This window comes from Telopea speciosissima, unplaced genomic scaffold, assembly GCF_018873765.1.
Source record: "Telopea speciosissima isolate NSW1024214 ecotype Mountain lineage unplaced genomic scaffold, Tspe_v1 Tspe_v1.0097, whole genome shotgun sequence".
Classification (NCBI taxonomy): Eukaryota; Viridiplantae; Streptophyta; class Magnoliopsida; order Proteales; family Proteaceae; genus Telopea; species Telopea speciosissima.
In genome coordinates, this window is record NW_025317433.1 from 60,037 (window position 1) to 75,124 (window position 15,088).

The 15,088-nt window shown below is 41.6% G+C and overlaps 1 protein-coding gene across 2 annotated transcripts; it reads right to left on the reverse strand.

Annotated features, from left to right (window-relative positions):
- Positions 1-3,739: 3,739 nt before the first annotated feature.
- Positions 3,740-9,372, reverse strand: LOC122647630 (dolichol-phosphate mannose synthase subunit 3-like). Of its 2 annotated transcripts, none has more exons than XM_043840983.1 (3): positions 9,206-9,372; positions 8,955-9,092; positions 3,740-3,914 (listed from the first exon to the last, which is right to left on the reverse strand). In XM_043840983.1, exons 1-3 carry the CDS (start codon positions 9,305-9,307, stop codon positions 3,855-3,857), a joined length of 300 nt encoding a protein of 99 aa, XP_043696918.1. In that variant the 5' UTR covers positions 9,308-9,372; the 3' UTR covers positions 3,740-3,854. The 2 variants fall into 2 exon arrangements, with proteins under 2 accessions (XP_043696918.1, XP_043696919.1); XM_043840984.1 differs by having other exon boundaries at positions 8,955-9,062; positions 9,206-9,366.
- Between the last annotated feature and the right edge of the window lie 5,716 nt (positions 9,373-15,088).

Sequence of the window (15,088 nt, forward strand, 5' to 3'; positions counted from 1 at the left end):
TGAGGAATTAAAATGAATATTTTCATACCTACATCATTAAGGCTGCCTGGTTGAACATAAAAGGTTACAATGTAAAATGTTGTACGAAACAACGCTTATAATCCAAACACATTCTTTCTAATTTCTTTTTTAGTTTCAGATTTTATTTTCAATTTCTAATTTCAGGTTTCGATTCTGCTGCTGAATTGAGTATTGTTATTAAATATTAACTAAATCTGAGTTTATTTCATGCTTCATGGGTTTTGGACTTTAATAAATCCCAGAGTCTGTCTCTTTGATCGTCAAAAACAGAAAGAATGGATGGTTCTGAACTACAGCAATGGAGCTATTGGCTAAGAAAAGCTTTGAGTTCTCACAAATTGTATATGTTTCGTTTGGTTGGGTTTCTTGAAAAAAACCTGAACGAGTTGCCTTGTGTTGTTGTAAACACCTTCAGAATGGAGGGGAAAATGTTTGGTTGGGCTTCAATTTCTAAGCCCTCCATACGATTCTCTTCTATAGAATGTAGGGGAAAAGGTTTCAAAAAAATACCTTAAGAATTGTCGCTTCAAGTGCACCGTTGCAATCGTCGGCTTGACAAACAGAAGAATCACCGCTGCAATCGCCAACAGAACGCAAGAAGAGGAAGAAGAGACAGAGAGGAATGGAGAAGGGGAACCAGCCGCTAGAGGTTTGGTTTTTCGCTGGAGAAGAGACGAGGGTTTGGTAGATTTTAGGTTTTTTTTTAATCTAACGGTTAGTATTAGGAATTGGTTTAACGGTTAAGATAGATTTTAGTTTTTTTTTTTTTTTTTAATATATATGTAAACGTATTATACGCGTTTCATTCGAGTATCATACGGCAACCCTTAAAATGCACGTATTTTTTCAATTCTGAAGTATTATATGCGATATGGGATTTTTTATCATCAAAACGTTTGAGTATACGTATTTACTAACTATGGGCAGGATAGTGGTGGGATTTTAGGCATTCAGGGGGGGGGGGGGGGGGCTGTCATTTCGCCCACCCCCATGTGTTTATGAGCAAGGTGCAAGGTGCAAGGTGCACAGAACTTTATCCCAAATCTGAAAATCTCCACCAAACTGTACACAATTTGCTAGCTCAGAGCTCCCAAAATTCACCCATATATGGCTTCCCCTTCATCATCTCACATAGTCATTTTCTCTTTCATGGCTCAGGTTGACACCCTCTCCCTTTACTGAACCTTTCAATTGCTCTTCCGATCCATGTTGAGGACTGAAAATCAGCATCATCACCACTCCTCACAATGCAGCTTTAATACTTGCATACAATTTCAAAGCACCCAAAAAGTTCATCCTATTCAAATCCCATTTGGTCGCTGCTCAACTCCACCAGTCATTTGAGAAAATCCTGCAAGAGATCGATGTCGGAAGCTAGGTTTAATTAATACTTCCATATATACCTGTGCTTTTGGTAGTTGTCCCTTAATTAGCTCTTCTTTCATTGGATTGGATTGGATTGGATTGTTACCATTGGCGATCATGCAGCACAACCAAACCATACCATATGGTTGCAGGAACGGCCGCATTAATATCATCCAATGGAAGTAGATGAACCAAGTGGATTTTCACAAGCAAATTATCACCTATGCCGGCCATGAAGTCACGAACCACAAACAAGTGAGTTGACAGACGAATTAGAGAGTACCTGCTAAACAAGAAAAGCGTGCGTGTTGATGAAAAATAACTAATGTTGACCCCAAAGCTTTAGTAAATCACGTTCATACAGGGTTGGGAATATCTTATCGCCAATCGGGTCGGGTTGGTGAACCCTTAATTATTGTTATGACCACACCTAATGATAGTTTGTTTTGTCCTTACACTTCAGAACCTGCCATGCACATGAAGGGGCCGAGTGTCCGACCCCGGCCCGACCCACGTATTCCATACGTAAGGTGATGAAGAACAGAGGAAAACTAAACATCGATCACTATATATTACTAACATCAACAATTTTCCTTTCGGATCAACATTAGATGGGTATTACCTAGAGATGACTTGTACTATATATGGTTATGTAATTCCATGCTCTAGGCATGAATTCTTTTGTTCACTATATCTCTGGTATGGGTTATCTATCTGATCTCATGGGACCTTGTGGAGTGGATTAGAGATTCCGATGTACCGAGAAATCACACGGAGGGACTGGAGGATAAGGTTTTCGGCGATTGGATATGCGTGATTGTCACCGGGGGAACAACAGATATAGTGGTCTATGTACAACTTTCCAATCCCGGCGACTAAATGTACACGAGCTGTGGCCGGATACTATTAATGCTGTTCACCTTCATAAGAATCAACAGAAGTGGATTCAGTCAGACCTTGAAGTACTTCAATGTTACTAACAATCTCAAACCATCTAAACTCTTATCATATTCCTTAGGTAATGTCTCACCATTTTTGTTCATTCTTTCTCTTCACAATTTATTGTTGAATAATAACCTGTTCTCAGTGATTCGTAAATTTTTTTTTCTTTTTTGCCCCTTTATTATATAAAATGTAAAGGAATTGTAATTTTCATTCAGTGAAGGAGACATATCAGGGAAGGAAAATTTATCCTATTTCAGTTCAAACAGTGCAAATAATTAAGTGGAGAAAATACAGAGATAAATAAGCGGCCTACATATTCTTTGGAAATGGAAATAAAATTCTAGATAACAGGTTAGACTCTGGATTAATTTTTAACTCCTCCTACCTTCTATTTTTCCCTGGTCCAATCAAAGGAACAAATGGGGTGGATGAAAAGATTTTTTCTTCACCATGGGTAGTGAGAAACTTGGTCTCAAAACTTATTATACAAGTTGATTTGTTTAAGGTCAAACGGGAAAAATATCACCTCAATTTGTCTGCCTGTCAATTTCCTCAATTCCCTCTAATAGAGTGAGATGGACCCCACTCCAGGCAGTATGTTCGGGTTGGGGTAGGGTGGTCATTTTCGCCCTCCTATTAGATGGAATTGAAGAAATTGAGGGACAGGCAAATTGAGGGGATAAAGATCCCTAACCATGGGGGGGAAGGGAGATGAATGGAATGGCCAGGCTGGAAAGAAAAAAGTATCCTCTCCTGTAATTGCACGGTGCAGTACTGCATCGTGCGGTGCAGCAGAGACCATGTGGCACAGTGGGCTTCACATGATGCATATGGCCTCTGCAGCCGCCGCACGATGCAGTACTGCACCTTGCAGTAAGTGCATAGGATAAAAATTCGAGTCCCTTGGGTTCATTTCCCAGCATTTCTTCCCATATCAAGCACACTATCCTGGAGAAACTTCTGATCATGTACCTTGATCTAAGTGATGATTCACAAACCTCCGATCCCTTTCTCGTACTCCTACGGAATCCCCTTTCAATCTCCTAAACTATAATGATGTCAATATCAGTCATTTACAAACGATCGCATATTCTTTAACTTTATGGGCTTGTAAAACATTGTGCCTATTTCTAAGCCCCCTTATGACTGTCACACCTAAATAATTTAATAAATTCCAACCATCAGAAGCCTTCATTACCAGAAAAGGCATTATCAAAATTGAGCTAATTTTACATCCAATCTCCAAACCCTAATTTTACATCAAAGTTCCAAACTCCCACTTCCACTCCCCATTCCCCCCCCCCCCTTCCATACACACTCACAAAAGAAACCCATGATCAGGTTGTTAATCCTTAGGAAACTATCAATGATTCATTACAATTTCTCACAGTGGAGCCAATGCTTGAACTAATATTTTCTCTAACTTCTCTGGATTAAGAAAAGTCAAGGAATTTCCTCTCCATCTCCAAATCACTTGGCTTCTTCTTTTTATCCACACCACAGGAAAAAGCTTCTGTGAGGCCTTAATCACAACCCACATCAAACCCTCTTTGTTTCAAGAATTCTTTGGCTTCTACTATGTCCTGCATGCCAATATCTTTAATTTTTAAGTTTCAGGTATATCATAGCTAAACAGTAACAAAAGGAAATCACTATTGAAACTAATGAATACTCTATAGCCCAGAAGGCCCTGAACTGTCCTAGTAGCACATATGGGGCACAGGAACAGTGGAAGCTTCCACCAACCAATGAAACCCATCATGAAGATCCCCTATGAAAAAGGAATTACAAAACTGATGATTGCAACAATCAATTATCTAGAATTTTCGGGTGTGATTAGGAAACATGAAAAAACTACACAAATTGGATCATCATAGCATCCTGTAAGGTCGACATAGTATTGTGAAAGGAAGCTATAAGAAATGAGGCCTGCATCTGTATTGTATAGCGTTTTTTTTTTTCAAAAAAAGAAGAGTATGAATGCAGATTCCAGACCACCCCGATCTAAACAAAACAGTATTAAAATAAGAATTCTTCATGAAAGTTAATGCCAATCTGAAACAAGCACTCTAAAAATCACTGAGAGAATATGCAGGGAAAGTAACCATTTAAGATGCACAGAAAGAAATACAGTACACGGACTGATACAAAACATGGAGATGGATTCTTAAGTTTCTACATTGAGCAAACTAAATATAAGTCTATCATATCTGTTATGGTACTACAGTTCCTAACCTTTAACTTTCTTAAAGTTCATATGATTGTCTCAACTCTCCACACTCATATCCATGGCCAAGTTGATGGAACTCCTAGTATTTAAATATATGGGAAGATCATATACAATACAACACACACTGTGGGTACAATTATGATAAAAAGAAGGCCAAGTAACAGAGGGAAAAAACGAAACATAGAATCATTCATTTAGTTAACAAAACCAAACCAAACCAACAAGAAAGTAAGACACTCAAACAAAGAAACAAAAAAAATGTCTGAAATTCGATTAGGTCACCATTTCAACATTCTAACTATCCAACACTTCAAATTCAAAAGAAAGCACGTGATTGGATGCAAACCAGCAGTATAAAATAGATCTGTCTTCAAAGTTCAAAGTACAGGAGCATGTGCATACAAATTACAACCAAAAAAAGTATGACATTTTCAGTTGCAGAACAGAACCTTCCAGAGGGGAAAGGGATAAGAGAAAAAGGAAAACACTGGGGGAGGAAAGCCCTTGGGGAGCAATAGAAAGAGCAACAGTTGAATTAGCTATTGTTACGTCAATTTTTCGAAACAGAAAATCAACTCGTATCAATCAATCGAATTTGTTGAATTGAGGAAATTGAATAAATACGAAAGAATAAAATTAAGTAGAATAAAAATCATCTATATAAATAACCAACTCGAATTAGCAACTACAACAAACAAGTATAACCAAGTTGGCTAAAATGAATATCCCTCTTGTTGTATATATAGAAATAGGAAGTGAAGGATCCTTTCCCTGATTTTTTTCAGTCGAGATCTAACTGCTCCAATCTGTTTTTTATTCATAGTTGGAAGTTCTTATGACATAATAGATCGGTGCCTTCGGAGAAAATGGAAGAAATCTTTTCCATATTCCTTATACAATCATCTCCCACAACTTGCACATTCTCTAGTACCACATATTCTACTGAGCCAATACAGAACAAGCACAAGACACATGTCTGTGGCCAAAACTCAAAGCCAAGATGATGTAGTTCAAGAGAACAGGAAGGGAAGCAGCAAAACAGGCCATCAAACTGGACCAAGAATGGACTAATATGTGTTATTTTGAGTGATCAATGGGTTGCAACGGCCATGGGCTTTATATTTTTTTAGTTTACTTTTGTAATGGGCAAATTTATAAGCCCAAATATTAGGTATTTAAGTCTTATACGGGATTAAGTAGTTATTTTCTGTTTCTTAGTCATTAAGAATATTAGTTTTCTACATTTTGAGTTTCTATTTTCAGTTTTAGAAAGTAGACTTTCCATTTTATGTAATAGCAATTGGAGTCTTAGTTTCTCATTTGTAATGTTTCTAGAAGAGAAATCTTAGAATAGGAGTAGTTTTGGTTTTCGAAGTTCCCAATCTTGTAATGATTGCTTTCGTATTTAATAAGGAGAATGGCTGGACAAGGCCAAGATTTGAGTTTAAGAAAAAAATGGCTTTATGCTGTAACTGTGAGGCAGATCTGTGGGATGCAGACACCCTAGTGGGAACTAGGTTGGAGTTAGGTGGGAGGCCTTCTCCGCAGTTCAAGTGGGAGACTTGAACATCTCCTTTTTCCTATTTCTTTTCTTCTTTGTTTTATTTAATTTCTAGCAGTATTAAAATTTCTATTCAGTTCTGATAATTGTATTACACAGTTAGTGCCTGCGAGCGGGTTGTTTATCAACATCATATATCGATGTTCAGTCCTTGATTTCAGAAGATCTGACCATTTTCACATTGATATTCTGATATGCCTTCCCTAGCCCCTCCGATCCAAATCTAGACTTCATCTGATTGGTGAGTTGAAAATTGCAGTAATATTTTGTTACCTTCTATTTATGAATCTATAACTTTCTATTTTCTTATTCTGTCTGTTTCTCCCAATTCCCTCATCGGATGAGCCTAAAATTTTAAGCATAAGGCCTTCCTTCAACTGCAATAATAACCTCATCCAACAGCTAGATCAGGAGCCATTGCTATTGTCTCATTCTATCCACAGATTCTGAGTTTTTTTCATTGCAATCCTGATTTTCTGCAAGTGTGGTAGTGTTGTTTTCCAGCCTACCATACCTACATTACTAGAAAATTGATCCGTGGACACATCTTTATATGCATATGATGGAATTGAACAGTATACAATAGTCGTATTCCTTCTACGGGTGATCACTTTAATGTTCATTTGAATATAATTATGTTTTCTATTCATGTACACTATGTGTAATATGTTTTCCTTTTACAAGCAACCTATCCATCCCTCTCTCCCAATTATTTTTAAGAGAAGAAAAAATACATGAAGTATCTGTGTGGATGTTTGACACATGCCCAGACAATGAAAAATAGGAGTGCAATTGTTACATAGTTGAATTATAAGTGTTCAGGTTCTCTAACCATATATAGCCTGAATTCTTTTGGTTTCACCCATTTCCTTTTTAAACATCCAATTTCATTCAAGTCATGCTTCTCATGCAGCACTTGGACTTTCAATATACAGCACTGAACCATCTCAGTCAACTTCCTTCGTCTTGCCAATTGGTGTTAACACTAGGCTCCAGGGAATGCATTCAGTGTCAGTTCTATGCTTTCTAGTTTCACCCTTCATCAATTTCAAAATAAAAAATTTCAGTACGTAGTTTAAACATTGTCAAATGGTTTTGACCATCCAGTCAAGTTCATGCTGATTAGGACCTGCCACTTGTAGCCAAGGTTCAAGGTTTTGGTTTCGAGCCTAGTTTAAACTGTGAAATTTCGATTGAAACTTGGAAGGTGTCGGTTGGTTGGTTTCCATTGATGGTTTCGAGGCCAAATGGCCTAATTAGTTCCCGAAACTTCTAGGAAACCCTATCTTAGGCCCTTTAAACATGGTTGAACCCTTAGATTCTTAAAAAAAAAAACACACTCACACACCCAAAACGGTTAGTATGGCTTCCATAGTTGTCACGGCGTCACGGCGATCCAAGTCGGTGGAGGGGTGTCACGTCGATATATCGACATGTCGCCCGCCATGGCGTTGCCATGGCGAGCATGTCGACCATGTTTTATTTTTTATTTTCTCTATTTTTAATGGTTTAATAGATGTATACTCAAGCCATGTTTTATTTTTTCTCTATTGTTTCTCAAGTTTTAAGGATGGCAATCTTGTAATTAAGCAGAATCTAAGAAAGGGCATAAAAGGGTTTTGATTTAATGACTAAGGGTAAACTTGGAGGGATGTGTAAAGTATGGACAAAGGGGAATAAAAGAAGAGAAGGGTACTTTAGGAAAAAGGAAAAAATAAGGGTTTGTAATAACCCACGATCGGATTTATGGTTATCTTCAACCTTACGACTTCAGCCTAGGACGGAAAAAGGCAAAGTACGAAGGAGATAACTCCTTCAACTCTTCTCGGTCCAGTCTAAACCTTCAAGCAAAGCATCGCCACATCATGTTCTATCAATTCCAGCAAGAACTCGTCACAGAAATCAACTAAGCAAGGAGTATTTAATTCCTGGAATCAGATCTGGCGACTTCTTAGTTGCAAAACAGAGACAGAGAGACAGGAAGAAGACATCGAAGAGGGAAAGAAGAAATAAAGAAGAAATCGAAGAGGGAAGGCAGAAATCGAAGAGGGAAAGAGAGATAGGAAGAAGAAATCAAAGAAGGACGCCATGGCGTAGGTTGCCATGCAGGCTTCTCCAGTGCCAGGACGCCATGGCGGGCCATGGCGACGCCATGACAACTATGATGGCTTCAGACCCTAGGTTTGTAGTGAACGTTGTACGTTATACGATTCTGTATACACAACATGTAGTACTAAAATGCACATAATTCAATTAAAACAACTAAAATGTGCTTTAGGAATGAACAAACATAAAATTAGAAATCATTTCATAATTATCAAATTTTTTTATACATTCATTACAAAAATATGGCAGTGATTTGGAAAAAAATCACAAAAACTAAGGTTTGCTAGGAAGTTTCACCTTTTGGAGTCGAAACTGCCGAAACAATACCAAAACTCAAAACATGGTCAAAATATCATCAAAAAATGCAAAATTTTGATTGAAACCATGCATTTTGTACAAAGGGTTTGACCGAAATTCGAAACATGGTTGAAATTTCAACTGAAACATGGTAAGACCCAGGTATCGCACCTAGTTTCGTTTCGACCTATGCCAAACCCGAAATATTTTGCAAATTTCAGTCGAAATTGACCAAAAAATTTGAACATTGCCTGTAGCATATTGAAAGGAGGATCCTAGCATTTCGGTTTCATAATCTCTAGATAATGATACACAAATAGCAATTATTCACTTTATAATAAAAACTCTGCATTATCAGCTTTCCTCATATGTAATTTAAAGCTATTAAGGAAAATAACAAAATACGTAAAGAAAGAAGAGTAAAGAAACCTGTTGTAGCAGCCCTGCTTCTTGCGGACACGTTGGAAACCTCATCAAACCAATTCCAACCATTAGAAGACCATAGCATCCTAGTGATACAATAAAGTAGACTGGTAGCTGGGAAGAAATGGCAGAAAGGAAATGTAAACTTCAAAGCCAAGAATTTTTTTTGTTTCGGGGGTGGGGAGAGGGGGAAGGAGTATGAACATAGGAGAACAAAATCTAGTTAAACTACACAATGGCATCCATGAGAAACTTACCAACCAAGCATAACTACGTGGAACCACTGAAGTCTCTAAGAGGCCAATCCAAAAGGCAGAGATGGCCACTAGCAAAGACATAATCTTTACAATATGCTTCATTTTGTCTTGACAATGTACTTCCTAATCACTATCTGTTCAAGACAAAGATCTAACATGATTCTAAGCCAATTTCAAGAATTTCTGCATAGTAATTCACAAGTTCATTGAAAATCATTCAAGCTAAACACTCAAGAACCAGCTTACTCAAAATAACTATCAAATATGTCCCAGAACAGAAGAGTAATGAATAAGAAGTGCAATTCTATTGCATATGATTGGTTTAGCAAACTAGTGTCTCTTCTTCACCCCATTCTCAGCAAAAAGAGAAACATTCTGGGCGGCCGAAGTGGATATCTATAGCCGCCAGTGCTGTAAGTACATCCAGCACCAAGATCTATTGCCATGGAGAGGTTCAGTTTGGGCGAATGACTTTTACTCTTTTCCCTTAATTTGAAGATCTTCAGCAATTCTGTGATATGGTTGCGATTTCTTATTAAGTTTCATTTTTTATTTTGTTGGATTTTATTTCATACTTCTCGGCGGTAAGTTTTGGATGTATAGAAAGATGTGTAGAGTGTGAATTGAAGTAATGCTTATAGTTTTAGTTGAAATCATCAAAACAATATTCCCTTTCCAAATTTGTGTCATTGCGATTCAATAATCAAACGCAATTGAAATCGAGTGAGATCAGAAATCCCCATACCTCGAAATAGAAAGCGCGACAACGAACATCAAAGCTATGAGAGCAGAGAATTGAGGAAATACCAAAGAACGCAAAGCCTTGCAGGTTGCAAGTCCAGCGCCGTAAGCCCCTCCCTAACTAGTCTGACTTGAACATGGAGAGCCGGGATCTGTCTAATTTAGACCAGACCGGCCCATTTCAAGAAAATCCGCAATTTTGCATCCCAATTCCCAATTCCCAATTCCTAACGATGGAACAGGGATTGAGGCATTGGAATCCCACTATCTTTTTTTTTTGGGAAAACTCGGAGCTGTATTAAATAAATAGGGGGTTTACAAACTGAGAGCTTCTACAATCTGATATATCTTCTACCATTAGCATCCTCCTGGATTAAATCGTGGAGAGGTGATGATAGGCATTTAACATCAAGGTGAAGCACTTGTTGAGTTGGGCAATAGCTAGCTAAAAAGTCTGCGCAGGTATTGATCTCTCGCATATGGTGAGCAAACGTGCAGCTATGAAAGTAATCCCGAAGGCAGCGGATGTCGTCCACCAGCCCTAAGCAGTACCAGGGCACCTTGCAGAGCCCTGTGATCGTTTGAATATCGCATTGCGAATCTGAGCGCACTTGGATCTGCCTAAGATTGAGGGATCTCGCCTTCAGCATACCATGCTTGATAGCCATCAGCTCGGGGCAAAGAATGTTGTCACCCTGAGTTGCGCCAGCTAGCGCGAAGATGGCTCTTCCCCAATTATCACGCCCAAGAGCGCCAAAGCCATTGTGATTAGCATGGATCGAGCCGTCATAGTTGATGGCTGTCCATCCCTCCGGAGGCCTCGGCCATGAGTGATAGGTGGGATTCTCAAGCCGAAAGTTGGCCCCGATTTTCCAGCGGTTGAAGAAATCTCGATTAGCGGCTGTGTCAGGGGTGTAGAGGTCCTTGTCGCTGAATCTAGCCTGGGTGTCAAGGAGGATTTGGTGAATTATTCGGCTGGTGGATCGGGTTTCGTTCCTGAAGACCCTGCTATTTCTTTCCCCCCCCAGAGTCTATAGATTGCAGTAACGAAGCTGAAGTTTCTCACCTTGCTCATCAAGCTATCTCCATGGAAGTGGTTAGTAACCCAATTTACCTCCTCCATCCGAGAATTGGCCGCAGCACGGGTGAATCTGTTGACATGGAGAATGGCCTTCCAAACTGTCGAGGTGAACGTGCATTGGAAAAACAGATGATCCATTGTTTCTTCTTCACCATTGTAGAGAGGGCGCGTTGCGTCCACCGCCAAGCCGTGGGCCTTAAGACGAGCTCATGTGGGCAGTCTCTCTCTTAACGGCCAACCAGGCGATGAAAGAAAATCGCGGTTGGGTGGAGGTGAACCAGATAAGGCTATGCCAAGGAACTTTCGAGGCTCTTATCCGAATGGGCTCCCAAGCTGATTTAAGCATGAACCTGCCAGAGGGAGTAGCAGTCCAGATGGGGGTATCGGCCTGCAGGTTGGCGTGAAGTCTAGTGCTTTGAATCTCACCCCATCAGCTTAAGATTTCAAGATCTATGATGTCTTGGTTCCATCGCTCACCAGGGGACCTGAGAGAGGCCACACGATCAGAGGGATCCCTTCCTAGAGCCGTAGACACGAGGGTTCCAGGCTGAGCCAGGCTGAGCCATGGGTCATACCATAACAAAGCCTCAGCCCTAGTGTGCAGCAGGTACCGAGTGTGACGAATAGCTGAATCCCTCCAGTGTAAAATGCGTCTAAAGGTGGAGGAGCAGGTCGTAGGCTTTGGAACCGACCAAATCGAGTGTCTACGGAGCCATCTATGAGTGACAAACTAGACCCAACAAGAATCAGTATTGGAAGCTATGTTCCAAATCTGCCTCATACGGGCAGCATTGTTCCAATCAGCAAGTCTGCGCACGCCAAGACCCCCCTCCTCCTTTGGGGTGCAAACCGAATTCCAAGACACTTTGGATGTTCCTTTCTCCCCATTTCCCCACCAGAGGAATCTTACCATGATCCTTTCCATATTCAAGAGCACACACCTAGGAACATGGTAGAAATTGAGCCAGTTGGCGATGATCCCCATGAGAGTGGTTTGGATAAGCACAAGCCTTCCGACATAGGACAAGGATCTCGCCTTCCACAACGAGAGCCTCGCCTCCAACTTGGAAATTAGAGGGGTGAAGTCCGAGGCCGAGAGGGACTTAGAGGCTAGGGGCACCCCCAAATAACGAATAGGGAGATTAGTAGAAGCAAACCCCAGTGTTTGGTTGAAGAAGATCTCGACTTTTGAGGCACAGTTGGAGAAGAAAATGGAGGACTTTCCCTGGTTTATGGTGAGTCCAGAGAGAGCTGAGAACTCTTGGAAGAGCTCAAAAAGCTTGGTGGCATTCGACCGGGTAGCTTTTCTGAAGACAAACAAGTCGTCTGCAAAACACACCGAGGTTATTTCTGGCTTGCTACAAAATTGGTGGTAGGCAAAGTGACCTTAGTGAGCTGCAGCGACAAGGCGGTCCGAGAAAACCTAGAGGACAATATTAAAGAGGGTAGGGGACATAGGGCAGCCTTGTCTTAACCCACGGTTGGCAGTGAATCGGGGTGATTGGGAACCGTTGAGGAACACCACATAGCTAGGGTTGGTGATGCACTGAGCAATCCAGTTGATGAGCATAGCAGGGAAGTTGAGGCGATGGAGGAGGGTGAACAGAAAGCTCCACTGGACGGAGTCATAGGCCTTCTTAAAATCAATCTTTGCTGCAAAGCATGGCATACCCTTATTGAGATGGTATCCATTCATCAGCTCTTGGCACAGCAGAATATTATCGGAGATCTGGCGGCCTTCAATGAAGGCAGATTGGTTGACCGCAACGAGCTTCGGCAGTACCATCTTTAATCTGTTAGCTATGAGCTTGGAGATGAAGCGATAGAGCAACGGACTCACCGCAATGGGCCGGTAGTCGTTAAAAGTATTTTGGACCTCACCCTTTTTTACTAGGGTTAGGCGGGAGAGCTTGAGCTGATTAGGGAGCCAAGGGTGTCTGAAGAACTCTTGGATAGCTAAGCAGACATCCTTTCCTATGATGGTCCATGTTTTTTTGAAGAAGTAGGCACCATATCCATCGCATCCAAGGGCACTATCGTCATTGGTTTGGAAAATCACCGATTTTATTTCCTCCTCTGTGAACGGACGGGTCAGGGTCGCTCCCTCCTCTAGATTCAGACATCTATCCTCAGGCAGATCAAAGGGGGAGCAGATGATTTGAGGGGATCCAGCATAGGCTTCCTTGAAGAGTCTCGCCACCTCCATTCGGATATTAGCTTCATCGGTAAGTCTTTGCCCTGAAGGGTCATGCACTGAAGTGATGCGGTTCGTGGCCCTTCGAGCCTTGATAGATTTGTGGATGAAGTCCGAATTACCATCTCCCAATTTCAGCTACTGAATTCTAGCCTGTCAGCGCAGCTCTGACTCTCTTAAGCCCTGCATGTGCCATAGATGGGTGGAAGTGGTACACTCTCTTTCAATTACACGCTCATCCACGTTGCCATTTGTGATTTGAGTCTGAATAATGTCAAGATCCCTTTCCAGATTCCGGATCTGCTGATCAAGGTTATGGAAATGGCCACGGCTCTGATGCTTAAGGCGAGTCTTAAGGCATTTTAGCTTCACTAGGAGAGCAAACATGGGTCCACCATCCACTGGCTGGTCCCACACCTCCTTGACCAGGGGGAGGAATTCAGCATGATTGGCCCAATGGTTGTAGAAGAAAAATTGTTTTCCCCTCAGTCGAATCCTATGCCCCAAGTCGACAACCATCGGGCTGTGATCGGTAATACTTGGGTTTTGGAAGTGAGTGTTGGATGTGGGGAAGTTCTCGATCCAAGCGGAGTTAACCAGAACACGGTCAATTTTGGAAGCGATCCGATTATTCCCCACTCCTTTATTGCTCCAAGTGTGCCAAGCTCCGGTCCATTGAAGATCGGCCAACTCCGAGTCAGTAATGCAGTCCGCCAAGGGTTAAGTTATCCTGTGCGTGACAGGTCTCCCACCTTCCTTTTCATTAGCACTTCTGATGGTGTTGAAGTCACCTAACACGGCTCAGGGGAGAGAGAGACCATTGTTAAGGCGGCGAATATCATCCTAGAGTGCCTCACGCTCAGGGGCGAAGTTGCAACCATAAATGAAGGAGACCAAGATGTGTTGTTGAGTCTGTTTAATAGTAACGTTGACATGAATGAGCTGTGTGGTGACTTCTAGCGGCTGGACAGTGGCTGAATCCTCATTCCAGAGGACCCAAATGCGACCCATGGCAGATCTCTCGTAGTTAGTACAACAATTCCATCTATTATTGAAAGTGCGGCAGGCTGCAGCAAAGTTCTCCGGCTTAACTCTAGTCTCTAACAACCCAAAGACATCAAGGTGGTTCATAAGAGCCCACTCCATGACCGCTCTTCTTTTTCCAGGCAAGTTTAACCCCCTGGTGTTCCATGCACCGACTCGGATCATTGATGTGTGTGTGTGGGGGGGGGGGTGGAGTCACGCAAGGGGCTACCTCTCCCTGGGCTCCTATCGCGAATACTCACCACCATTTCACCTTGCTGTCGATTGACTGCAGTTGGACCTAGGCCATTCTCGAGCGAGGCAGAGATGTGCTCAAGGACTACAAAGCTGTTTAGGCTAAAGGTAGCATGCTTAACACCTTTACTTGAACTTCCACGTGAATTAAATGGAGGCGTGGATCCCGTGGCAACGGGCGGGTGATTGATGGGCTGGGGTGGCGAGTGAGTAAGGTCCTGCCAATGATCAGTAGAGGGAGGAGGCGTTATGGAGTTAGGCAGTAAAGCAGGCGTGATATCCTCATCAACAAGGGTGGTAGAGGCGTTACCACTCTGCTCATTTCTTCTAACGGTGACATACATAAAATCAGGATTTAACTTTGCACCACTACAGTTACCAACTTCCAATAATCTTGGAGTGTTTGGTGGGCCATCAACCACCTTATCCGTTTCAGCCATAAATTCAGCATTAACTAGGCCATTCACGGGGATAGTTTCGATAGACAATGGCTCTTCGACATCATAGGCCACGTCAGCACGAGTGTCCGTTGTTGGGTCAAGAATCGTGGAGGTGACATTAATGTGCTGATTGGTCTGCACCGTCACCG